Source organism: Gobio gobio, assembly GCF_949357685.1.
Source record: "Gobio gobio genome assembly, chromosome: 5".
Lineage (NCBI taxonomy): Eukaryota > Metazoa > Chordata > Actinopteri > Cypriniformes > Gobionidae > Gobio > Gobio gobio.
Window position 1 is genome coordinate 47486401 of NC_137101.1, and position 26514 is coordinate 47512914.

The 26514-nt window shown below is 42.2% G+C and overlaps 1 protein-coding gene across 7 annotated transcripts in view; it reads left to right on the forward strand.

The window, feature by feature from the left end:
- The window catches only part of LOC307126551 (NACHT, LRR and PYD domains-containing protein 12-like), a 156921-nt gene that overhangs the window by 17238 nt on the left and 113169 nt on the right, over positions 1-26514 (forward strand). For 2 of the 7 annotated variants that reach the window (XM_079817139.1, XM_079817135.1), the window contains exons 2-5: positions 6016-6104; positions 14531-14686; positions 22429-22566; positions 26100-26141. In XM_079817139.1, coding sequence (XP_079673265.1) covers positions 14623-14686; positions 22429-22566; positions 26100-26141 — 244 coding nt within the window. In that variant the 5' untranslated portion in view covers positions 6016-6104; positions 14531-14622. The remainder of the gene's footprint in view (positions 1-6015; positions 6105-14530; positions 14687-22428; positions 22567-26099; positions 26142-26514) is intronic. The other 5 variants (XM_079817140.1, XM_079817136.1, XM_079817141.1 and 2 more) reach the window with 3 other exon arrangements.

Sequence of the window (26514 nt, forward strand, 5' to 3'; positions counted from 1 at the left end):
CGTTTTAAATAAATTGTATCTTAATATTAACCAATGTTTTATCAACTATTTGCCTGGATTTAATAAACAATAAGCAAATATAGCAGAGTAAGCCGACAATGACAGGCGCCAGCGCTGTGTGAACAACGACTTAAATGAACGAATAGGCTACTAGAATTTTTATTTTATTTTTATTTTTTAGTTGGGGGCAGTCCTAGCTATTTCAGATAGCCTATATTCGAACCAGCACATGTCACAAAGGGCTTTCTGGGTTGAGGGTGCTGCAAGCGGAATGAGCTTCAGAAATTAAATAAATCTTCAGAAAGTCGCTCTGGAGGAAAATGACCGCTCTTTCTACGCAAACTGGGCCACAGATGGTAAGCACAATTACATTAACCCAAAACTAAATTAATTAAACTTTTTTAAATTATTAGAATAGACATTAATAGAATAAATTGTCATGCAAGTAGGCTACTTTTCAAATCAGGTACTCTTTTACTTAAGTAGGGTTGTCATTGTGGTACTTCTACTTTTACTAAAGTCAATATGTCTCTGGTTATTTGTAGCCTATTACTTCCACCACTGGTGATAGTGAACGCATTATAGCTCAACAGGCTGCAGTAAGTGTAAGTCAAGCGTCAGTAAGTGATAATGTTAATTTTACTGCTTTAATTTTTCCTAGTTGTTAATTTAAGCCGTTCGTGCTGCGCTGGCGCCTCCATGCCATTGTCTGCAATATTTGCTTATTATTTATTAAATCCTCGAAATTGGTTGATAAAACGTTGATTAAAATGATGAAACAATTTATACAAAACGAAATCATTTCTGTCCCCCATGTTTTCTTACATAGGCCTATATCAAGATTCAAGATTCAAGATTTCAAGAGTTTTATTTGTCACATACACAGTTATATACACAATATACAACTGGCAGTGAAATGTAAACAGGTCCGCTCCATGGACAGTGCAAATAACAGTTACAAGAAATTAAAATAGAAATAGAATAAAATTAGAATAAAAAGTATTAACATAAGTAGAATTATAAATAAATCAAGTAAAGATAAAAATAGGAAATAAGATAAATAAAAATATAAAAAATATGTGGATATGATAAGTGAGATAAACTGTAGACTTAAAAATAAGTGGTTAACATAAAATATATATATATGTATATATAAAGAAGTATAATGTGCAAGGTTTATTACAGGTTGTTACGCAGTAACAATAGGAAAGTAAAGTGCAGTGCAATGGCAGTATGTGGATGTTAATGTTAAAAAACCGTATGTTTATGCGTGTGCGGGGGTGAAGTGAAGTCACGTGACTGAGTTCAGGAGTCTGATGGCCTGGGGGAAGAAACTCCTCCTGAGTCTTTCAGTTTTTGCCATCAGGCTACGGAAGCGCTTACCAGATGGCAGCAGGGTGAAGTGAGAGTTTGCAGGGTGATTAATGTCTCTGATGATTTTGGTAGCTCTACCTCTGCAGCGTTTGGTGTAGATGTCCTGCAGAGACGGGAGAGCTGAGCCTGAGATGCGCTCGGATAAGCGCACCACTCTTTGCAGGGCTTTGCCATCGTGACTGGTGCTGTTCCCGTACCACGCTGTGATGCACTGAGTCAGGACACTTTCTATCGCCCCTCGATAGAAAGTTTTCAGGATGGCTGGTGAAACCCTGAATTTCCTCAGCTGGCGCAGGTGGTACAGTCTTTGCCTGGCTTTTTTCACCTGTGTCTGGATGTGTGTAGTCCAGGTCAGATCCTCGGAGATGTTCACACCCAGGTATTTGAAGCTGCTCACTCTCTCTACCGGTGTCCCGCTGATCATGAGAGGGGAGTATGACCGATGCTGTCTCTTCCTGAAGTCCACAATCAGTTCTTTGGTCTTGTTAACATTCAGAGAGAGACAGTTGTCCTGGCACCATGATGTCAGTTGCTCCACTTCGTCCAAGTATGCCGTCTCATTGTTGTTGGAGATGAGACCCAGGACAACAGTATCATCAGCAAACTTGATGATGGAGGTGGAGCTGTGTGTGGACAAACAGTCATGGGTGTAGAGAGAGTAGAGCAGGGGACTCAGCACACAGCCCTGTGGAGCTCCAACACTCAGGGTGATGGAGGTGGAGGTGAACTGGCCTACTCTCACCGCCTGGGGTCTGCCAGTGAGGAAATCTTCAATCCAGAGGCAGAGAGAAGAATTCAGGCCTAGATCCAGGAGTTTGTGTGTTAGCTTAATGGGAACTATGGTGTTAAAGGCTGAGCTATAGTCAATAAATAGCAACCTGACATAGTTCCCACTTTTGCTGTCGATGTGAGTGAGGCAGGAGTGAAGGACGTGAGAAATGGCATCTTCAGTCGATCTATTGGGACGATAGGCAAACTGAAGAGGGTCCAAAGTGTCAGGAATGGAGGAGCAAATGTTGTTTTTAATGAGTCTCTCAAAGACCTTCATGACTAAAGATGTGAGAGCCACTGGACGATAGTCATTTAGGCAAGAGGGTTTACTGATCTTAGGTACAGGGATGATGGAGGATCGTTTGAAGGAGGTGGGGACAACAGATGTAGCAAGGGACTCGTTGAATATGGATGTAAAGAGCCCTGCGAGCTGATCAGCACAGGACCGCAGAACACGACCTGAAATACCATCCGGCCCAGCAGCTTTCCTGACATCCACACGTTTGAGTGCCCTCCGAACCTCGTCCTCCGAGACAGAGATCACGTGACCGTTGCTGCTCTGAGGGACTCTCTCTGACGCGTCACTCGCCGGAGTCGCGCTGCCGCGATTACCATCAAAGCGAGCGTAGAAAGAGTTTAACTCGTTCACCAGTAACGGATCAGCTCTCACCTCTGCAGAGGATTTAGTTCCAAAAGCACAGATGGTTCTCAGTCCCTGCCACATCCGCCGGGAGTCGTTGAGTTGGAAATGAGATTCCACTCGGTCTTTATAGCGGCTTATACTCGGTCTTTATATTATGAAATATTATATCATAATAATATTTCATAATCAACGTAGGCTAAATGAAATGAAAAAAATAACATTATAATATTTAAACATATGAAACTAAAACAAGTAAAGTAGGCTACAGTACAGAGAAATGTCATGTTGGAGCGGGATTTGAGCGCATGTCGTTTTACCAGTGAGCGGTTCATGAGCTCCTTCAGTCAAATGCTCTATAGGCTATATGGTAGGCAGGTTTTTTGTGTTCATTTTCATTTCCTGTCGCTGTGCAGGCTCTTTTATTGTAGCCTATATGACAGTGTAAACAGCTCAATAACTATTTTAGTTAAAGGTTTAATGTAGGCCAGTCCCTTGCATTACGATTGCTGGCATCAGCATCGCCCAACAAGGCTTTCTACAATCAGCGGATGGCGGGCGGGTGCGGCTTTGAACATTGGTCAAAAAACGTTGGGGCCGACGGATTTTGTGATGCGGTTGCGGATAAAATAAAAGCCCATCCGTGCATCTCTGGGCCTATAGTGAACGCGTTTCGCTCACAGCCAAGCAGTAAGCACAGTCGTGATCATGTTCATTTTACTGCTTTAATTATGAGGAAACCCCCCTAAAACGTCTATCATACAAAAGAAGAGAGTCCTAAGATTATATTTATAACAATACAATAATGTATTTCCTTGCAGATATAGAACACGTTATACTCGTATATAGCTCAACAGCGGCTGGCTGAACTGCGGCATGAGTCGCATTGGAGTGACGTCAACTTCTCTCTTCAATTGATTGGCTTGAGGATGAGCTGTCAATCTAGAACTAGTGGACCAATGGTGATGCTAAGACCCGCCCCTAATTTACATGAAACTGCAACATTTTAAACCGCAAGCACAGAATGTGGAAACAAGAGCAAAGGAGAAAAGAGCACGGACATGCAAAAAATTAAAATAAGAGCAGAAAACATGATTTTGTGAGCGATTTGGATAATTTTGAATTCATGATTCAGTTTTGAGCAATATAATTTTAAACTTGTTTAAATATTTGATTTGCGCTTATTATTTTTATTTCCGTGACTGCGTTGTTTGTGATTCTGGTTAATTTTGCATTGATTTTTCAGTTTTGTGCGTTATATTTTCACATGTCCTTTTAAAATTTTGATTGATTCATTTTGATTATTTTTTTTATGCGTGACTGCAATAAATTTGGCGGGAAACTGATCCCATAGGTGTGGGGTTGTTTTTCAGGGGTTGGGCTTGGCCCCTTAGTTCCAGTGAAAGGAACTCTTAATGCTTCAGCAACGTGTATGTTGTAACGTGTGATAATATCTAAAACGTAAGAGGTTAAGGTTGTTAAAACATTGGTTAACAGACTTCAGCCCATATGCAGCCATTGAGTTTATTGCCATCTAGTGGCTATTGATGTTTTAGCTTTTTTCCAAAATATTTTTATACCATCATAGGTCACCAGGTGGAATGAAATTTTTTTTTTTAATGAAGTTAAAGAAATATGAAATATAACAAAAATAAGCATATTTTACATTAAAAATATGGTACTTTTAGAGGTAAATAAATGAATTAATACTAATTCATATAAAAAGGCATACATTGATATAATTTATTTTATCAAAGATGGTGATATAACATTTATAAAAAATAAAAAAAAGTGATCACACCTGAGACCTTCGTGCCCAAATTTGTCCACGAAGGCGGGATTAAGGGCTGTTATGCGAGGGGGGTTGAAGGGGTTCAGGTCATATTTAGAGGGGAGAGGATATTATGTGAGTATAGGTGACCATAAGTCTGAGTGGACATCAATGCTGGCTTAAATTTACATTTGTGCTGGTGAAATGCAATTGGCTTTTGTTTGTCTGTGTATGAAATACTGTACTGTATACTACTTCACTCCACCTTGGTTCTTGTCTTTGTCTCTTCAGACCTTTTCTTCTTCTTCGGCCATAAAAAGAGGGTTCTTTCTTGCTTTATATACATAATGTAATCACAATTTTATTATTATTTCCATACTAGAGGAGCAATGTGAAGCTGACTGTTTTGTCACTGGCTTAATTAATTGTTCCAAAATGGTTTAATTGTGCGTCAAAGAATGTCTGACAGTACATGAGTCCGTACATATCAAAATAACCCCTGATCACAGATAACTTAACATGGTTACTTACAAGTTGCAAAGAATCCACAATAACAGAAACTGAACAAAACAAAACAAAAATCCTCAACTGGTCTGCTCATATTATATGTGTCATAGGGCAAGCCAAAGAGGTAAAGAAGGCATTGACCTGTGGCTGTGCAGGCAGTGTTTCGCTGATCTATTCATTCAGTTCACTCTGTTTCAGCACGAGAGGAGGCCTATATATACATAGCCGACTCACCTATGCTCCTCAACAATTTCAGCATCCCTCCACATGTAAAAATCTTACCAGTATTAGTGGACCTAAATAATATGAATGCAATTTATGACAATTTTAACAATAAAATACTACCTCTGATTCACAAAATGCACTGTACAACGCCGATATAAGGTGCAGTTTGCCTTGCGGTGTCAGTACTTATATGCTTTAAGTTTGTTTCTATGAGCTACAAAATATATTTAAGACTGAATCGATGCAGGACTTATAGGCCTAATATTCTTAATATTCTGGAATAGTGGCAGTACATGTGTTAATAATTGGATATGATGACATTGTAGTAATTGTTACAGTGGAAGCTAAAGTAAAGTTTTATTATAAATAATAATAGTTATTTTTATTTGGGGGTTCCACATGAAACACAAACAGTTCTGCTGTCACCCTCTCGCCCTTCCCCTTTTGAAGTTATTTGAAAGAAAACCTGAGTATTTTGTTTTCTTTGAATCCAGTTATTAAATTTGAACTGCTGCAGTAAATCCGTCTCTTTATTTCATCTGCTGCAGCCCTCAAATCCTGACACCCTCCCTAAGTGGTGCCCCCTCAAAAATACATGATGTGCATGATGCCCTTGATTCTGTCAACTGTGCTGAGCAGCTTTCATGCTGGCTCCATCAGGTAGTCCTCATTCTTGAATTCTGTTTATTTCTATCATTCTATATTTATCTTTTCTTTCTCCTTACAGATCAACAAAAATGCTTGGAGACGACAGCAGCAAAACTAGGTGAACCTCATTCTTGAGCCCTGTATTGCCATGACGGTTGTTTGTAAAAGGTTAGTTAAAGGGGTAAACAGACCAGCAGAGGCTATTTCACATTTAGGACATCTTAGTTTCGGTTAATGTCCAGTAATTCAGACTTTTTAATGAGCTATTATTGATTTGATAAACTTTCACCACATCTCTATAGGCTACCTGTGTAATAAACAATTCGGGAATAAAAAATCAGTCCTTCCTCTTACTTCAGTCAGATATTATTTGCACCCTAGTTTAAAAACGTCTCGGTTACGTATGTAACCCTCGTTCCCTGAGGAGGGAACGGAGACGTACGTTAGTGACTAACGAATGGGGGTTTCGCTTAGAAGCAAATCATCTTCTTCGTATTCAACAGCGCCCAATGGCAGTGCCAATGCCATGGGCATGCGGAATTTGCATGCGTAACTCCGCCCCACCTCGTGGGTATATAAGGAAGTACGCTGGCAACATCGCATTATGTTACTGCTGCAGGAGCCAAGACTGAACTCCGCGTTCCAGGCAGCACAGCTGACGTGGCTAAGGAAACGTACGTCTCCGTTCCCTCCTCAGGGAACGAGGGTTACATACGTAACCGAGACGTTCCCTTTCGTTCAGTCACTACGACGTACGTTAGTGACTAACGAATGGGGGATCCTATACAACAACGCCACTCAGCTGTCATCCAGTGCCCTGCGTAAGTGTGAGATCCCGCCACTTAAGGCCCTAGGACTCCCACTTAACACAGGATTACCAAGGTACACTGGGAAGCATATCCCAGTGAGGGAATGCCAAGATGCCTACCGTAGGGAGGACTTAGAGAATACACATATGACCCGCTGAGGGCTGCATATGGAAGATCACTAGGGTACCAGCCGAAGGTGGATTTTTAACCCTAGGGGTGGCAGGGACTTGCCAAGGGAAAGACACCTGCTCACTGAGGAGGCTTACGGTGGGAATACTCGTGTGGGGGTCGCCGGAGGGGAACCATGCACACGGAGCACCTGGCCGGACATGAGGGTCTGGGCTCGAAAGGGCAGACTGAACTGATGTCGGCGTAAGCAGTGCTGGAGGAGCTCAGGGCTCTCGGGGAGCTCACCTGAGGAAAATATCGCACGTATCCAGTCCTGGGAGTGGAATGGCGAGCAAGCGAAGACACCTGAGCCTGGCCCATTACCGGCCACCCGTAGGGGCGAGTACATAGTCGGACACTGGCTCCACTCGGAGATTGTAGAATCTGGCGAATGTGTTGGGTGTCGCCCAGCCTGCAGCTCTGCAGATGTCTGTTAGCGAGGCGCCATGCGCTAGAGCCCAAGAGGAGGCCACACTCCGGGTGGAGTGTGCCCTCACACCAAGGGGACATGGTCGGCCTTGCTGCTGGTAAGCCAAAACAATGGTGTCCACTATCCAGTGAGACAACCTCTGCTTTGAGAGAGCACTTCCCTTCCGCTCTCCACCATAACAGACAAAGAGCTGGTCTGAGGTCCTGAAACACTGCGTCATGTCTACGTAGGCGCGGAGAGCGCGTACTGGACAGAGCAATGCCAAGGCTGGGTCTGCCTCCTCCAAAGGCAGCGCTTGCAGGTTCACCACCTGATCTCGGAACGGAGTGGTAGGAACCTTGGGCACATATCCGGGCCGGGGTCTCAGGATCACGTGAGAGTTAGCCGGCCCGAACTCAAGGCACGCTTCGTCAACCGAAAATGCTTGCAGGTCCCCGACCCTCTTAAGCGAGGCCAATGCGGTCAGCAGAGCCGTCTTCATAGACAAGAACTTAATCTCGGCCAACCGCAAAGGCTCAAAGGGAGGCCTCTGCAGAGCACTTAAGACTACTGAGAGGTCCCAAGAGGGAACGAGAGGAGAGCGAGGAGGATTCAGTCTCCTCGCCCCCCTCAGGAACCTGATGATCAGGTCGTGCTGCTACTTACCTTTTTGTCTCCCAGGAGATCGTGGTAGGCAGATATTGCGGCCACGTACACTTAAGGGTGGAAGGAGACAGCCTTCGTCCCACCCCCTCCTGGAGAAACGAAGCACAGACCCGATCGGGCATTTCCAGGGGTCTTCCTGGCGGGAAGAGCACCAAGTGACGAAGAGGTCCCACTTCTACGCATAGAGGTGTCGTGTAGACTCTGCCCTAGCGGAAGTGATGGTAGCGACCACCGCAGGTGGAGGGCTACTCAAACCAGCCGCGTCCCGTCCAGAAGCCACACGTGGAGCTTCCAGAACGCTGGACGCGGGTGCCAAAAGGTGCCCCGTCTCTGAGTGAGGAGTCTCAGAGGAATAGGCCAGGGAGGGGCTGTCGCAAGGAGTAGCAGTTCTGAGAACCAGGTCCGGCCGCCAACGGGGCGACCAAAATGACCTGCTCCTTGTCCTCCCTGATCTTGCACAGTACCTGTGCGAGAAGGCTCACTGGGGGAAACGCATAAATGCGTAGCCCCGACGACCAGCTGTGCGCCAGTGCATCCGTGCCGACCATAGGTCAGGGAATAATACAGGGAGCAATGGGAAGAGTCCTGGGAGGCAACAGGACTACCTGTGCGTCGCCGAACCGTTCCCATATCAGCTGGACCGTCTGGGGATGGAGTCTCCATTCTCCAGGAAGTGGCTGAAGCCGTGAGCTCGTAGGCTGCACGGTTCAGGACTCCCGGGATGTGGACAGCATGAAGGGACCTCAGATGCTTCTGACTCCAAACAACGAGATGGCGGGCGAGTTGAGACATACGGCGGGAGCGTAGACCGCCCGGCCGTGTCGTCTGTCCTGACTAGTACATGTTGACCCTTCAGCAACGCTCGGAAGCGGTGCAGGGCGAACCGTACTGCCAGCAACTCGAGGCAATTGACATGCAGAAGGCGCTGGGGTCCTATCCAGGAGCCCGCGGCTGCTTGTCCATTGCACATGGCACCCCAGCCCGTGGATGATGCATCTGTTGATACAACAAGATGCCTGGAAACTCGTTCTAAGGACACTCTGGTCCGTAGAAACTGAGGTTCGACCACGGGGAGAGAGTCTGTAAGCAGGCCCGAGTCACTTGTACCCGGAGCGTGCCAGACCGCCATGCCCATCTCGGGACTCGATCGCGTAGCCAGTGCTGAAGCGGTCTCATATGAAGCAATCCGAGCGGCGTTACCGCGGCTGCAGATGCCATATGCCCCAGGAGCCTCTGAAAAAGTTTCAGTGGAACCGCATTCTTGCCCTCGATTTGACGAAGGGAAGTCAGCAGAGACTGCGCGCGCGCGCTCGAAAGCTGCGCGCACATGGCGACCGAGTCGATATCCATACCGAAAAAAGAGATCCTCTGCGCGGGGCAAAGTTGCTCTTCTCCCAGTTGACCCGAAGGCCCAGACGGGCTAGGTGATGGAGCACCAAATCTCTGTGTCCGCAAACCTGCTCTCGAGAGTGACCCAGTATGAGCCAGTCGTCGAGGTAGTTCAGGATGCGAACCCCGTGCTGCCGAAGGGGCGCAAGGGCTGCCTCGGCAATCTTCGTAAAGACGCGAGGGGACAGAGATAGCCCGAATGGTAGAACTGCGTACTGATATGCCCGCCCCTCGAAAGCAAACCGTAGGAACGGTCTGTGTCGAGGTAGAAAGGAGACATGGAAGTAGGCGTCCTTCAGGTCGATCGCTGCAACCAATGGTCTGGACGAACGCCTTCGAAAAGGCGTTACGCTGTCAACATCTTGAACGGAAACCGGTGGAGGTAACGGTTCAAGACGCGCAGGTCCAGGATCAGTCAAGCCCACCGGTCTTTTTGGGTACAATGAAGTACGGGCTGTAAAACCCGGAATTCACCTCGGCTGGAGGGACAGGTTCGATCGCACCCTTCGCCAGTAGGGTGGCAACCTCCGCTCGCATGACGGGGGCATAGCCCCGATCATAGTGGAACGGACTCCCCGGAAGCAGGGAGGAACCTGCGCGAACTGAATCGCGTAGCCGCACCTGACTGTCTTCGCGACCCAGCGGGACAGCCCTGGGATCTGAAGCCAGGCTCCCAGGAACTGCACCAGCGGGGTCAATCGGACTACAGGTGTACCCGGAGTGGGGCAGCGATGCAGCGTTACCGACCCGGACAAGGGAGGCTGTTGGGCGTCCCGGTGTGGGGGTGCGGTTAACGACTGCGTCCTGACAAAGGAGACCAGGGAAGGACGCGCGTTCCACTGGGGTCTGCTCTGCCTGGAGGCTGGCGACAGAGAGGGATGCGAGTGGCGGGACCCGTGGGTGGCGCGCACTGTCATCACCGGTCTCTGGGTCCTCAGAGACAGGAACATGAGTTCTTCCCAAGCGCTGCTAGCCCGGGGGCCAGCAGCGGAAGGATTTTCCCCCGGCCCTCCACCGGGGGAAGGAGAGGCCCTGCTACCATCCCCTGGGAAGAACTGGAACCCATCTCTGAGTTGTCCACCTCCAGCGTGGCGTTTAACCAGTCTGGGGAGCGGACTGGGCGACATCCTCAACCACCTCCACGGCGCGGCCCAGGTGAAGGCTGCTGCTGGGGCCGGGCGGGAAGAAGGAGGGCGTCCCCGGCGGCGAGCGGACTGAGGCGACTGAGCCGGCGGCTGGTGCAGCAGCTGGCCGCCGGGGCAGTACGTGTTACAGCCTCAGTCTGCTCTGGGGCGGCCGAGAACTGTTGGGCGCAGTTCCCAGCCACGCCGCCAAAGAGGCCAGCCTGGGATATGGGTGAGTTGAGGGGGCGGGCCCACTCAACGTCCTCCAAATCACCAGGTAAGGCCAGGTGTTCTCCCGGACCACAGCTGTGGACATCTCCCGACCCAGGGAGCGTGTGGCCACCTTCACCGCCCGGGGGCGGGATCAGTCGCGGCACGCAGCTCAATGAAGAGCCCTGGGTCGGCTCCACCCTTGTGCATGTGCAAAGGGGCGGCGGCCTGCCCGTAGCTCTGCAGGACCACGCCACCGAAGTAGACGAGCCCACAGGCTTTGGGAGGGTGCTTAGGACAGCCACACCACGCCACGTCAAGCCCTCTGTGGACACCGTAGTGCGCAACAGAGAGTTCAACAGTGGGGGTGAGGGGGCCCCAGTGTACCCTAGGCCGCGGCCCCATCAAGGGCAGAGAAGGCGGAGGAGACCACCAAACGATCGCGGGAAGCACGGGGACTTCCGGGACCGCGTGATCTCCTCATGCACCTCGGGAGCGAAAGGCATTGGGGGCGGGGCCCAACAGCTGTCGGGTGCCGTCCCCAAAAACCAATCGCGCAACCACGAGCACTCGCGACTGGGCGGAGTTCCACACCAGCGCGAGACTCGCGGCTGCCCGAGATAACATGGCTGTCAACTTTAGGTCGGATCAGGCAGCGCTGACACACCCGGAGGCGGAGCACAACTCCTAATCGTCATCCCCAAAGGACTCCAGCCCACCTTGGGATGCGGCGATCGACATCTCACTGCTATCTGGAGCGTGAACGAAACGAACGAGGCGTCAGAGACGGGCCGCTGTTTCAGTCCAACACTCGCGGGTTAAAGCAATGTGCAAGAGGGGGCGTGGCCCGAGGAATGATCGTCGGGGTTCTTAATACCACGGCACCGCACTCAGGTCACCCTGGCCACCAGCCAAAGTACCACCTCTCTCGGAGACGGTAGATTGGGGTGTGGCAGAGGGGACTCTCTCTCCTCACGGAGATCACTGAGTCTCGACCGCAACATCGCGATGGTCACGTTCCCGCAGTGGGAACATGACGCATCCACAAACACTGCCCGAACGTGCTGAAGCCCAAACACATCGAGCAGTGAATGTGCCCATAGACAGCAACGGAGATCGATCGCACCCGGAAGTGCACGGGCGAACCGTCTTGAAAAAGACGTGCCACGCGCAAGCTCTTTTTGTGAGAGGAAAGCTCTGCAGAGTGCCGAAGCGCCCAGGGAAACACACACACAGCTGTTGCAGATCACTGCACAGATCAGCAGGCAGGCAGCATGAGATCGCTGGAACGCGCCGTAACACCAACACCCTGGAGAACCGCTGGTCTCGAAGACTGAAGAGAAGACTTCAGAATTCAGGCTTGTAGGAGTGAAGAGATCCTCTTGGCTCCAAAGCAGAAACATAATGCGATGTTGCCAGCGTACTTCCTTATATACCCACGAGGTGGGGCGGAGTTACGCATGCAAATTCCGCATGCCCATGGCATTGGCACTGCCATTGGGCGCTGTTGAATACGAAGAAGATGATTGGCTTCTAAGCGAAACCCCCATTCGTTAGTCACTAACGTACGTCGTAGTGACTGAACGAAAGGGAACTAACATACAGTACAGTATTGGGAAGGTGTGTCCAAACTGGAACACCACTGGTAGCAATTGTTCTACGATCAACTTAACCCATACAGAAATGTAATATATGTACATATATGAAATATACATATATTAAATATATCCACATAGAAAGTGAAAACAATATATGTACATATATATCTGCCCATATATAAAACCTATTAGAAAATGGAACAATTTCATATATTGACATATAAAACTAGCCCATATATTTTATGTATGTATAATACAGTATTTTATATATATGTCACATATATAATTATCAATATACATGACATATATTTCTTTGTATATATGTTCAATATACAAACTACACATATATGCATAGCATATTGCTTGCATACATGTTACATATATGTCCCTAATATATGTTTTTATATAGTCTTATTATATATTTTACATTTAAAATGAAATATATAAAATATATTTTTGATAAATGTATATGGAATATATAAATTACACACACACACATATATATATAAACAGTGTGCACATATATTTTAAATATATGTTATGTTCTCATATTATGTATAACAATTGCTAAATATTTTGAATGAATGGTGTAAACTAAACAAATGTAAAAAAACATGCTTTCATTAATTTCGTAAATATTTTTTAAATATAGGTTATGGATGTGTACTTACACACTTGCAATGCAATACATATGACATGCCTAAGCCTTAAATGTTAAACGGTGCAGTTAGCAAAAAATAAGTAATACAGTAAAACATTTAAACTTTATTAAAACAGTTTTAATATAAAAAGAAAAATTAAGCTGCGCAAAATTAGAAAACTACTGAACACACAACTTTATTATATATAAATAAAATATTACAACAAAACAAGTAACAAATAAAACAGCACAGAACATGAAAATCCACCAACAGGTATATGATACAGCCTGTAATTTTTTTTAAGTTAGAGTCTTTTTGGATGTCCTCAGCTCAGTGATCTTTTGATTTATAGCTACCCCTAGTTGGCCCCTGGTGGTTCCAGGAAATTTCTGGATCACCGATCACGGTTGTTCAGCTTAGGCTTGCGCCCTTGCCCTTTACGCACTGAAATTCCTCCAGATTCCTTGAATCTTTTAATTATGTTATGCACTGTTGAATGTGAAATATCCAAATCTCTTTCTATCTTTCTTTGAGGAACATTGTTTTCAAACATTTCAATAATTTTCTCACGTATTTTTTGGCAAACTGGCGATCCTCGGCCCATCTTTGCTCCTAAAGGATTAGACCTTTCTTGGATGCTGCTTTTGTACCAAATCATAATTATAATCACCTGTTGACATCACCTGTTTCAAATCACATTATTATTTAACCATTTTACCTCATTACTAGCCCTAAATTGCTCCTGTCCCAACTTTTTTGGAAATGTGTTGCAGGTCTGAATGACATGAAGTTGACCAGACAAAACATGAAATATTTTGTGTACATATTGTCTGCAATGAAATACAAGTCAAAGTAAATTTAGAAATCACTTCTTTTTTTTTTTTGCGTTTTCCATACTGTCCCATCTTTTTCTGATTTGGGGTTGTATATATGTATATAAAAAAACTTTTTTAATGAAATTAAAAGTTCAAGCTGTTCAAATAAGGAAAAGAAGGAATGAATAAATAAGGAAACCATAGGCATATAAAATGTATGTATGTTGTTTAAATAAATGGGCATATATAAATTAACATAATCATAAAAATAACATATCGGTGACATATATGGTCATAACATACAATATTATATAAACAATAGTCATATATATCGTATTAATATATGTCAATATACTAATTTAATATGGAAAATGTATATATGTTAATAACTTATATCAACATATATTTAGAGATATGTATATATGTGATAGCAATATATTGTCTTATATTTAGCATATATGACGGCGTCATTTGCGATATAGGGACATATATGTCATATATTACATTTCCGTATGGGAAGATCAAATAGCCCTGCAAATTTTAGCTCCAACTTGCCTCAACACACCTGCCTAGAGGTTTGAAGTTTGCCTAATAAGACCTTGATTAGCTGGTTCAGATGTGTTTACTTGAGGTTAGAGCTAAACTTTGCTGGACAGAAGGATTGGACACCCCTGGTATAAGGCCATCTTCATGTTTGTAGAACTGCTGTTCTCAGTGTTGTAGTACTAGTGTGGTAAAAGGACACTTTTTTTTATTGCCCAGCAGAAGTAAGACAGTGACAGATGATGACGTCTATTAAAGTTTAGCTTCTGGAGACACTGAAGGATCTAAGCAGTGGAAAAACTGAAGAAGTTTAAATGGCAGAATGGAGGTCTTGCTTCAACTGCTGCTCCAGAGAACAGTCAGAGCACAAACGTAAAGGTAACTACACCAGCAAGCCAAAGCCGACAATAGGCCTTTATCACAGAGGAATTGAATACCGGAAGTGCGCGTCGAAGCAGTGTGCTGATTCTTCCGGTTATGCATGTTTTCAATGTGCTGTGAACACCTAGCTGAGCAAACGACCATTAAAATAAGCATCTGGAGGATGATTTAAAAATCCAGACATTTTCCGAGACAGGAGAAGAGATAAACTGATCATTACTGTGTACAGGATTTTCCAAACTCTGTTGAACTTGTCGTTTTTTAATCCGACATAAACCGAGGGTCGTAAACATACGTGATTATTTCACCACACGGTGTCAGTGCACGTCTAAATAGTGTCCGCGATTAAGTGTGTGTGAGACCTGACGAATAAGATCTGAATGAACATATTGATTTGTATTAATATTTTAGTCATTGTTCTGTCACTTTTCAGTGACAATCATTTCACTGTAGCCTACAGTATATGTAATTCACACATTTATGCCAAAATTCAGTCACGCTGTTAACGTATTACTGTTTAAGATTAATTAAATGCTTAACATTGTTTACTTTCTTTAAGGCAGTTACCGCGCATTCATTCATCTATTTATTTATAAAATGAACCATGGTTTTTATTACAAATAAAATAAAACATGGTTATTGTAGTTTATCATGGTATTTTTTGGTAAAACTAATACAAATGGTAGTCAATCCACGAAAAAAAAACATGGTTACTACATTCTTACTATAATAAAACCATGGTTAACTTTCGTAAGGGTGTTTATCAGTCAAATTAATTAAAAAATGTAACAACAGGTATGAAATATGATTAGTAAGAGAAACACTGTTAATGAGAAGACAATCACTGGACTGCGGCAGGTTAGAAATGTATTTATTATTCAGAATGCACATTTGGATGGGAACATTTCAGCAGGCTGACGATATGAGACGTAAACATCCGCAGTTTGGAAATGCATAGGCCTACAACACACAAACATACAACTTCATCCCACCATATCAGTCTCACCCATGCTCTCCTCTATTCTTTTAGTGTCAGGAAATGTTCAAATCTGAGGTAAGGATGTCATTATTTAGTATTAGAGCACGGGATCGCTGCAGTTACACCCGCGTTTTGATTGAGTCGCGATGGGACCGGAAGTAGAGGTGCACTGCTTCACTTTCCGGAAATAGGAAGTGTGATAAAGGCCTATACACTAATTACAATGCAAACAGTCAGAGTACAACTTCTGGATTAGAACATGCAGGACGTTAACACACAACCTCTGTATTTTTTCTGAGGTGTATTATGCAAAGTAATAAACTTTTGTCTAATGTTGCTATTTTTTATTGGAAATATAGGCTATAAGTTACTCGTTGCCATTTGTGACTGTCAATGTAACATGACAAGAAACATTAACAAAGGTGTTTTCATCAGGCATAAGATTAATAATGAATGTGCATGCGCACTCTAAAACAAGCCTAACATGGATGAGAAGACAACAACGGAACAAGTGAAGGAGACGTGTTGAATGAAAATGCACATAACATTCACTGTAGAGGGTGCTTATTAAAACATTATACAACAGACACTAGTCCATATCGCGATTAGAATAAAGAACTTAAGAATAAACGTACCCATCACAATCCTCTGCTGGATAGAGTTGCTTCTTGTAATGAGAGTGAAACTAGTCACGCTCTTCCTCTGAGGTAAATTCTTTAATCATTATTCCTCACAGTGTCTCAAAACAATGTAAACCATGTTTGTTTATCTTTTGAACGCAATGGCCAATCAGAAGTGTTTAAGTTAAAATCCACTCACCGCTCAAAACGCTGGAGTTTTTGTTCAGTAATGAGTTCTGCTCTCTCACGCGAATCCTCTTATTAACAAACGAAGACAAGACGCAAGTAAGAGAATCATTATGCAGTAGACAGCTTTATGGATTTTAATGGGACGTTGTGAGATCATGAAATGAGATGAGTGACAGCTTTTTAGTGATTGTAAAGTGAGAGCTCTTTCGCACTATTGACGTGATACTAGCACGTGATAAAAATATGACATGTCAAAATATATATTCGCAATGTAAATGCAGACTGATAGATTACTAGAAAAATATTAATTTCAATTTTTTAATTCCATTCCAATTAACCCTGTAAGACCCAAATATAGAAAAAAAAACCTGTAAAAAATGTTTTCACCTTATACATGTTGTTGTAGGAGGCCTCTAATGCAGAAATAAATGTTTTTTTTACATTTTTGACATTTTAGTAAGTGTTTAGGGGAATGTTGTATTATTGCAACGTTGGGCCTGTTGGGTAGCAGAATTTCAGTGATTTCTCTCACTGTCTGAATAAATGTAGAGAACATCTAAGGGTTTATTTGCAGGGTGTAATGATTATATTAGTAGCACATGTATACAATAATAATCACACAATATTAATAATTGGACAAGTCATATTTTTATGAAAAATAATTTATTATAAAAAAAATGTTTAGATTGTATTTTCAAAACATAATGAACTTAATGAAAGCTTTGGCATTTAAGTCATTTAGCTACGTTCATAGCCATATTCAGTTACGATAGTCCCAAAGGCAGTTCATGTCCTCTGAGAAGCAGAGGTGGACATTGCACTTGCTGCAAAGTGTTTTGGTGTAGCCTTTACCACAGTGTCTGCGGCATCCTCTATTTTCTTCATATCTTCTGACACAAACTTTCAGAAATACTCCAGTGGTGTATTAAGCTCGGCATCATTAGTGATATGACCTGAAAAATCAGTGTTTGGACTGATAAAATCCTTTATCAGCCAGCGATACCTGTCACAGGGCATGGTCTGTGTTCTTGAGGGACTTGATTTTGTTGGGATGATGTCCACATAATCATTAATTACTTACCCTCATGTCGTTCGACACCCGTCAGACCCCCGTTCATCTTCGGAACAGAAATGAAGATATTTTAGTTGAAATCTGATCGCTCTGAAAGGCCTCCATTGGCACAATGCACGGTTCACTCTCAAAACCCTTAAAAGGTACTAAAGACGTCGTTACAAAGTCCATCTCACTACAGTGGTTCTAAAATAACTTTATGAATCGGCGACAATAGTTTTTGTGCGCAAAAAAACCCTAAATAACGACTTACATAGTGACAACGATTTCAAAACACGGCCTCATGAAGCTTCGAAGCGTTATGAATCAGCGAGTCGAATCAGCGGTTTGAATCGCCAAATTTCAGCAGTTTGGCGGTTTGACACACGATCCGAATCATGATTTGACTCACTGATTCATAACGCTTCGAAGCTTCATGAGGCCGGGTTTTGAAATCGTCATCACTATACAAGTCGTTATTTAGGGGGTTTTTTGCGCACAAAAACTATTCTCATCGCTTCATAAAGTTATTGTAGAACCACTGTAGTGAGATAGACTTTGTAACGACGTCTTTAGTGTCTTTTAAGGGTCTTGAGAGTGTAAAGTGCATTGAGCCAATGGAGGCCTTTCAGAGCCATCAGATTTCAACTAAAATATCTTCATTTCTGTTCCGAAGATGAACGGAGGTCTGATGGGTGTCAAACGACATGAGGGTAAGTAATTAATGACAGAATTTTCATTTTTGGGTGAACTAACCCTTTAACATGGAACAGGTGAGAAGTACATTTCATCCATGTAATATGCAAGGTGCACGGGTAAATTTTTGCTACCCCTTTCACCCAATGTTGTAAAATTACAGCATTGACATTTAGGGATGCACCGATCCACATTTTTTCACTTCCGATCCGATCACAATACCTGAATTTGGATATCGGCCGATACCGATACTATTCCGATACCAGAGCTGTGTTTGCTTTAATATTATTATTATCATTATTGTTGATTTTATATGATGCTGACATAAACTCCACTCAACAGGCAAGTATGATATGTACATAATAGTGACCCAAATTATCACGGTTATCAATTTATATTTGAAAATCAACAAACAAAAAATAAATCAAGCAGCTCTAAGCACTTTTTTAAGCTAGATTCTATGGGATTTCCTTCCTTATAATGGCCGTCGTCAATGGCAACGCATAATGCATAAATCTCTAATATTATATCTCTAATCTCTAATATTATCTCTGTAAATATATGCTTAAGCAATATTCTCATCAGTGTTCTATCAGCTATGACACATTTAAATCTAGCATATTTTGTGTAAGAGCCCATACAGTATCCTAGTGAAATAAAGCATATATTTTCATATGATTTTTGAGTTTATTTTATTAAATATCAAAAATCCAAAAGGTGTGCATCATACCTGACACCTAGATGAACACTTTGCAGTCATTTTTATGACTAAGTCATTCTCTTCAAATGTCATTTAAGTTAGAAAAGTGTATAGCCTACCAATGTTGTATGTAACTTTAGAGACGGTCCCTAGATTCGCGAACGTCAAGCCAACCTAATGCCACTCATATCAGATGCGCTGTGGTTCTGCTGTGCTTTGTTTGAAACTATTGTCGGTGCTGAAATATAACAAAAACAGTCCAGCACTGTATGATGAATAAATCTCCTGCGTATGTTACATAGCAAGTTCATCTCTGCTTGTAGATTTCAGCGAGAGAGAGCCGCGCGCTCTGAACAAAACTCCGCTAATCTGAACGCCTCTGATCATTATATTCATAAACTCAATAGAAACACGTGTGATTGGTTATTATGCGCAACGCGATAATAAGAGATGGCTTTTGAGAAGACCATAATAAGTTAAAAGTGGCTAGTGTGAGTGTTACGCGCCACAGCCGAAATACACGCAGATGGCGATTGTTAATATCAAGCCCTGATTATTATCTCTTAAATGTCACCCTTGTCTGAACTGAACTGGTTTTTTAAATGTTTGATTGCGTTCGTTGTGTTGTACGACGCGAGGGAGCTTCCACCTCTCTGAATTACGGTTTTGCAAATATTGTCTCGCTCTGCGGTGTTTCCAGTGTGAAGTATTTCCACGCACAATGCTGCTCAATGCTATCTGGCTGCAAACTGCGGAATGGATTTCCTGAGCGGGGCGTGTCTCATAACTGTGTGTCTCATTGAGCCGCGCCTCCGTTCAGGAAATCCATTCCATAGTTTGCAGCCAGCTAGCAGATAAACCGGCGGGAATCACTTTTGGAGTCATTTCAGCAGACAACGTTAAAGCGCAGACATGGCTCATGGATATCGGATTTCTCCGCAGGTTGGATCGGGAAAATCCGATACGTGAATTACGCTGGTATCAGTATCGGGATCGGCCCCATCCCTATTGACATTACAAGCTCAAAATCTAATATGATTAAAGTATTCAACAGTACCTTAATATCTGCATGATCTAGACATAGTACTAATCACATAAAAAAATATTTTGGGGAATTTGACTTACTTGAATGTTGATTTATCCAGTCCAGTAAAACTTCATGATCTGCTTCAAGTCAAATCCGCAGATTGTGTGAGTTCATGGCCAGGTAAACAGGCCTATTCAAAAAAAAATAATTCATCCAATAGCATTGCAAGACTGAACAATAGGACCTATTAGTTGTGTAAATGTGGTCTTAGAGAGAGAAAAAAATATCTATGGGTTTATTTTAGTAGAGCTAAACTTGATGTTGTAATATTACAACAGTGGGTCTTACAGTTAAAATGTATGACTTGTAAATAATCTTAAATGTCTCACTGTACATTACTGTTCTTGTTATGGTGGAGTTGTTGCTAAGACATTACATCTGCACTTTACTGGAGAACTCATACTCATTTAACATAGCCTACTCCGTGATTTGATTCTTAATTGTACATCTTGCAGTAAAATGTGAATTTTTAATTAACTTGTAGCTAAAGTTCAGGTAAATGCTTATTCATCCACCTGATTAATAAAATAAAAATGTATGAATGGAAATCCATTAAAATAACTGCAAATAACTAATGAATTGTGATTTTTTTTATCATAACATGTTGTTTATTACGATGAATAGATCTAAATTTTAACAGTGAGCAGTAATATACAGACAGTGATGCATGCGCAACAACAATAATGTGCATAGTTCTGATCTACTGTCTTAATATACAGTAACTTATTCTTGATCATAATATGCTTAGTTTCTATCAATATCGAATGCTATCCCAGGTGTAAAGGAAATATATTTATTTTGTGTTTTTTGGACATACTTCATATATTCAAATTATACTATACAGTATGTTTGTATTAAATGTATTTATTACACGTTTATACTGTTACAAAACTTTCATTAAAGGGTTAGTTCACCCTAAAATGAAAATAATGTAATTTATTCCTCACCCTCATGCCGTTCCACACCTGTAAGACCTCCGTTCATCTTCAGAACACAAATGAAGATATTTGTGTTGAAATCTGATGGCTCAGTGAGGCCTGCATAGCCAGCAATGACATTTCCTCTCTCAAGATCCATTAATGTACTAAAAACATATTTAAATCAGTCCATGTCAGTACAGTGGTTCAATATTAATATTATAAAGCCACGAGAATATTTTTTGTGTGCCAAAAAAAACGAAATAACGATTTATATAGTGATGGCCAATTTCAAAACACTGATTCATGAAGCTTCGGAGTGTATCGAATCAGTGTATCACCAGATAAGCACCAGAGATAAGTCCGAAGAGGGTACAGGGTGAGAGTGAGGCGGATTTAATCTCCTCGCACCCTCAGAAACCTCGAAGAGGGGGCTCTACCCAAAGTGATGTGTCTTCCACCGATTGGGGTAGATCACCTAGAACCTTCACGTCCCGTCAAGGGACCAGACATAGAGTTTCCAGAGGTCTGGAGGCAGGTGCCAGAGGGTGCCCAGTCTCTGAGAAAGCAGGACCTTCTTCAGAGGAATGGGCCAGGGAGGGGCTGTCATGAGGAGCATGAGTTGCAATTTAAATGACCCCACTAAGCAAGCCATAGGCGACAGTGGCATGGAACAAAAACTCCATTGCAGAAAAAAAAACAGTAGCACTGCCGTCCCACCATCAAGTGTAGTGAGAGAAAAAAACTTTTATGCAGCTTTTTATGCAGCTGTGCACCAGAAAATAAACTAGATTGTGGAATAGGACGAAGGGACTCCACTCCGTTTGAGGTTTCAAAGTCTCGACCGCGCATCTAGAGATGAGTTGCCGTGACAAACCGTGCTGTCACTTTTCAGAGAGAGCACATCTGCTCGGCTCCGAAGTGAAGAACAATGTGTACAGCATCTGCTTCCTTATTTATACCTGCGCTGCGGGGCGGAGCTCGAGATGCAAATCTTGCACACCTATGTGCATTGGCTCGTTCTGTAGACACTCGAAGCTGATATGGCTCCCAGAAGTGATCCCAATTCGTCGGTGATGTCCGGTTGGGGGATTTAAATTATTGAAATCTGGCAACCACAAGCATAAACACTCGAACACTCCTTTTTTTTCCCCTCAACAAAAACATAGAGTGATTTTGGTCAAGTTTTTAACATTTTAGTCTTGTCTTTTTCCGTCAACAATATCGCATGTTGATATAGTCTCAGTTTTTGTTAAGGACGTTTGTGTCATCTCGTCTTCGTCTTGTCTTAGACATGGAAAAAAAAGTCTCAATGAACATTTTTTCATCATATTTTTGTTAATTAAATTAACACTAGTCAGTAAAGGACGATGGCATCTGTTGACGAGATGAGCTGGAAGAAGACGAGCTGAAATTAAGAAAAGAATATCAGTAATGATAAAGTTGTCATTTAGGAAATGTAATTAATCTCTGTTAAATCTCTCTCTCTCTGTGTTCCAGGCGAGATGAGCAGCAGCGCTCACACTGGAGTCCGTGTTGATCTGAATGCTCAGACGGATGCAACTATAAATGCTCCTCTACTCACTGGAAACACTTTCACAGGCCCAGTGACCTTCAGCAACAACACTGCAGGAAACGGTACTGTCACTATAGCTGTGCTTCAGTGGTGTAATGTAAAAAAGCAATAATAATCCATTACAGTACTTGAGTATTTTTGGGATAATCTGCAGTTTTATTTTTCTGTCAACTTTTACTTTTACTCCACTACATTTCCTAAATAAAATGTATACTTTTACTCCGATACATTTCCCCAAAGCATTTTTGTTACTTACTACAAAATAAATTCAGAAGAACAGTGAGCAAGCATGTGCAAAAAAGTGCTCACTCAAGCGCGGTTGATTTCACTGTCCGTGTTGCGTCTGTTGCTGTAGCGGCTGACACATGAGGCTGCACAGAGCGGGACACTTCAAAAACAGATTTAAAACGGTGTGTTATACACTACAGTACACGTTTATGTTCTGTTATGTCGTTTCTGTCATGTCTATATTAGTTCTCATTAGTTGCTTTGGTGTCTGATTAGTTAATGTCTGTCCAGCTGTTCCCATTTAGTGTCCTCATTTGCTATGTGTCTTTATACACCCCGTTCTGTTCAGTCCTCGTCGGTTATTGTCTGTGTGAATGTGGTCGTAAACCTTCTGAGTTTGCTATATTGATTAAGGACTTTGCATCTATCAACATCTCCTTTATTGTGCGCTTTCTAAGCCATCCAACCCGTGACAGTTTTCCTATCACTATAATGTTATTCATTTGTTGACTAGTTTCTGCATTAATGCCGTCGAGGCTAAGAGGATGCTAACATTAGTACCTCAAGCTCTTAAAACAATGTGACAAAAACACACACAAGTCTGATCCAAATATTTAATGTCACGTTTGTTACATCTATTTGTATTAGTTTATATCCAGCTGGACGCTTTTATGCAGTCGTTATGTAGTGAAGTGGCATATTTAAAGCTAGTGACATGAGAAAGCAAACTGTATCGTCATGCAGCCGCAGAAACATACATCAGAAACACATTCGATCAAAGCCCCTTTATATAATGTCTTTGATTAGATTTCAGTTTTATGGTCACTGTAACATATTTTGATTAGATAATCATCAAGTGTTCTGAAAGAGAAGCAAATAATATGTGAAAGTCTACATATAATATACATATACTCTGTGTCTAATTTCAATGCTATGCTTTTGTGTGTAAAGATGTCCATCTTTAAGCACAACTGTTTGGATTCATATGAAATTGTAACACTTTACTATAAGAGTCCATTTGTAACATTAACTAAGGTTAATAAAAGTATTGTTCCTTTTAACATTTACTAATACATTTTAAAGTTGTCTTTTACATTAGTTAATGCTCTAATGTAAAAGTACTCAGAAGTACTTTAAATACTTAAGTACGTTTAATATGAAAAAAATACTTTTTATACTTAAAGGGGTCATAGAATGGTACATGCACTTTTACAAGTTGATTATACGGAAATGTGTGTTGGCAGTGCCTGTACACAACCATCCTATAATGATAAAAATACATCCAGTGTTTTTTTTTAATCTCCTTATATGTTTTCCCGTCTCAAATCGAGCCGTCTGATCGTGTGACGTTACACGGTGTACGCCCCTCCTAAGATTGTTGATTGACAGCAGCGTTTCAACACAGACCCGCCCTGAGCGAGCTGTCATCAGTCCGCCATTGTTGATACTCTGGAGCAGAATGGCGTCTAAGCGATTGTGGTGTTGTGTTGTTGGGTGTAATAACAAACACAGCAGTCATTTTGATGTTCCTAAATCCGAACCGCTGAAGACCCAGTGGCTGCTGAGTTTTGTTTTAGAAGGGAATATTCCCCCGATCAACGTCAATGTTTGCGCGAATCATTTCTCAGCAGACTGCTTTATAAACGAGCGTCAGTATAAAGCAGGTTTTGCTAATAAGCTGCTCTTGAAAAAAGGATCGTGTTCCTGCTGCACCTCAGGAGTGAGTGTAACGTTTTATTAACCTTTATATTAATCTTTGCAAATCGCTTGCACGCTTCACGATGAATAAGGCTAAAGTTTACAGGGTAAGTTACATTACGGCATGCTTTCTGTGTATGACGTTCTCAATATAATTCATAATCCCACGTTTATAATGAACAACGCGTTATGTTTGTTATTACAAACTGTGTACTCGGGTGATAAAGTTAACGTGGTAACACTACACTAAGCTTACTTTTGTAGATGGTTTATAACGGTGTCTGTTACTGATAAAGAAGTAATGTAAAAAAAAAAAAAATCTTATAGCATCAATCTGTCAATGAACTAACTTATACATCAGTAAACACATAGCAACTACACTACTCTGCCAGTACAAAGATAGATCAAAGTGACATGACGTTAACCAACCATTCAGAAACGTCCTGTTCGAACTTCGTTGGGTTCGTCATCTTGTTCCTGGTCCGACTCCGGTTCAAAATGATAAGGTTGCTCAGATGTGTCCTCAGAGACTCCCGTTGCCATTATTTCTCGAAAATATACCCTCAAATGTTGTCAAGGCAACACTCCACGTGTGTTGTGGTGTTGTGTCGGGTCGAACCGAACGCCCCACAGAGCAGAGGGGGCGGGGTGAGCAAAGCTCATTATCATTTAAAGTCACATACACTGAAATGACTTGCTGAAAACTGAGCTGGTTTTGACCAGGTAAATTGAGTGTTTTCTTACAATACTAATGAGAATTTTTAATTAAAGTATATTACAAACTTTTCATTTAGACACTAAAGAATCATATTAACTTTTACAAAAATGTCATTCTATGACCCCTTTAAGTACAAAAAATATGACATACTTTAAAACTTTTACTCAAGTAATATTCTAAACAGTAACTTTAACTTCAACCAAAGTCATTTTCTGGTAAGATATCTCTACTTTTACTCAAGTGTGTCTTTCGAGTACTTTATCCACCACTGCTGTGCTTACTGACACACACTGCTTATTAGCAGTTAATAGCTTGATAAGTGAAATAAATCTCAGTGATCGTGAACCCTTTTCCTTTTAAAGTTCATGTAAGAATCAAGTCAAGTAAGATTGATCTTCAGTCCCTGTCAGTCATCTATGGTCTGCGTCTGCGTGGCTGTGGGAAAGAATCGCCACACAAACAGAATCCCAAGTCTTCAATCTTTACTGAGCAGTTTACACAATTTATACTTCCCATAGAATAAAGTGACATCCCCATCCAAGATGCTGCCCTTCATAGGGTGCCCAAATATAAAAGCATAGAAGGAATAATTTCACTGTTGGAAAAAACTAATAAGGAATATAACCTTGAACAAAAAAAACAGGAGCTGGCTAGAAATAAGAGGAAAAGAAACATATAAGCAGTTGTTTTTCACTGCCGTTATGGAACAATGCAAAAGAGGCTGTGTGACATTTCTTCACTCGTACATATTCTCTATGGTGACTGAGCATAATGAAGTGAATGGTGACTTATATTACACTCAGGAAGAGAACTAAAGTGAGGGCTGTATGAGGCCGCTAAATCTCACAGTTCGTTTTATGGTCAAATTGTTCATAGGCAGACATGCTTTAGTTTTAATATTTTCTTTTGTGTATCTGTATATTTTACTATTTTTTTTCTCTCTCCTCACAGAGTCACAAACAGAGACAGCAGAGAAACTCACAGAAGAGCAAGGTACAGTCTTAACAGTGTCGACACCAATAGGCATGAGTGCCAGGTTTTGTTCGGTTGGCATCTCTTAGTGTTGGTCTGTTTATTTTCACCCACTGAACATGTTCATTCACTGTTAGTCATGAGCAGGAATGTGATCTGGTGATTGCTCAGTGTCAGTCTGTGCAGTCTGAACTAGCCTGTTTAAAGTGTTTCAGGCGTGATTTAAACAGGTCGGGTGAATTTTGAATATGGACACCAGTCCAGGGGCCTAATGTACAGAAAACCTGTGTGTTTCATCCTAAATGTCTGTGTACACATTAAAGGCAGAGTCTATGAACAGATGTTTTTCACAATTTTCATTTTATAAATCAGAGTTAGTGTATGATTATTTATG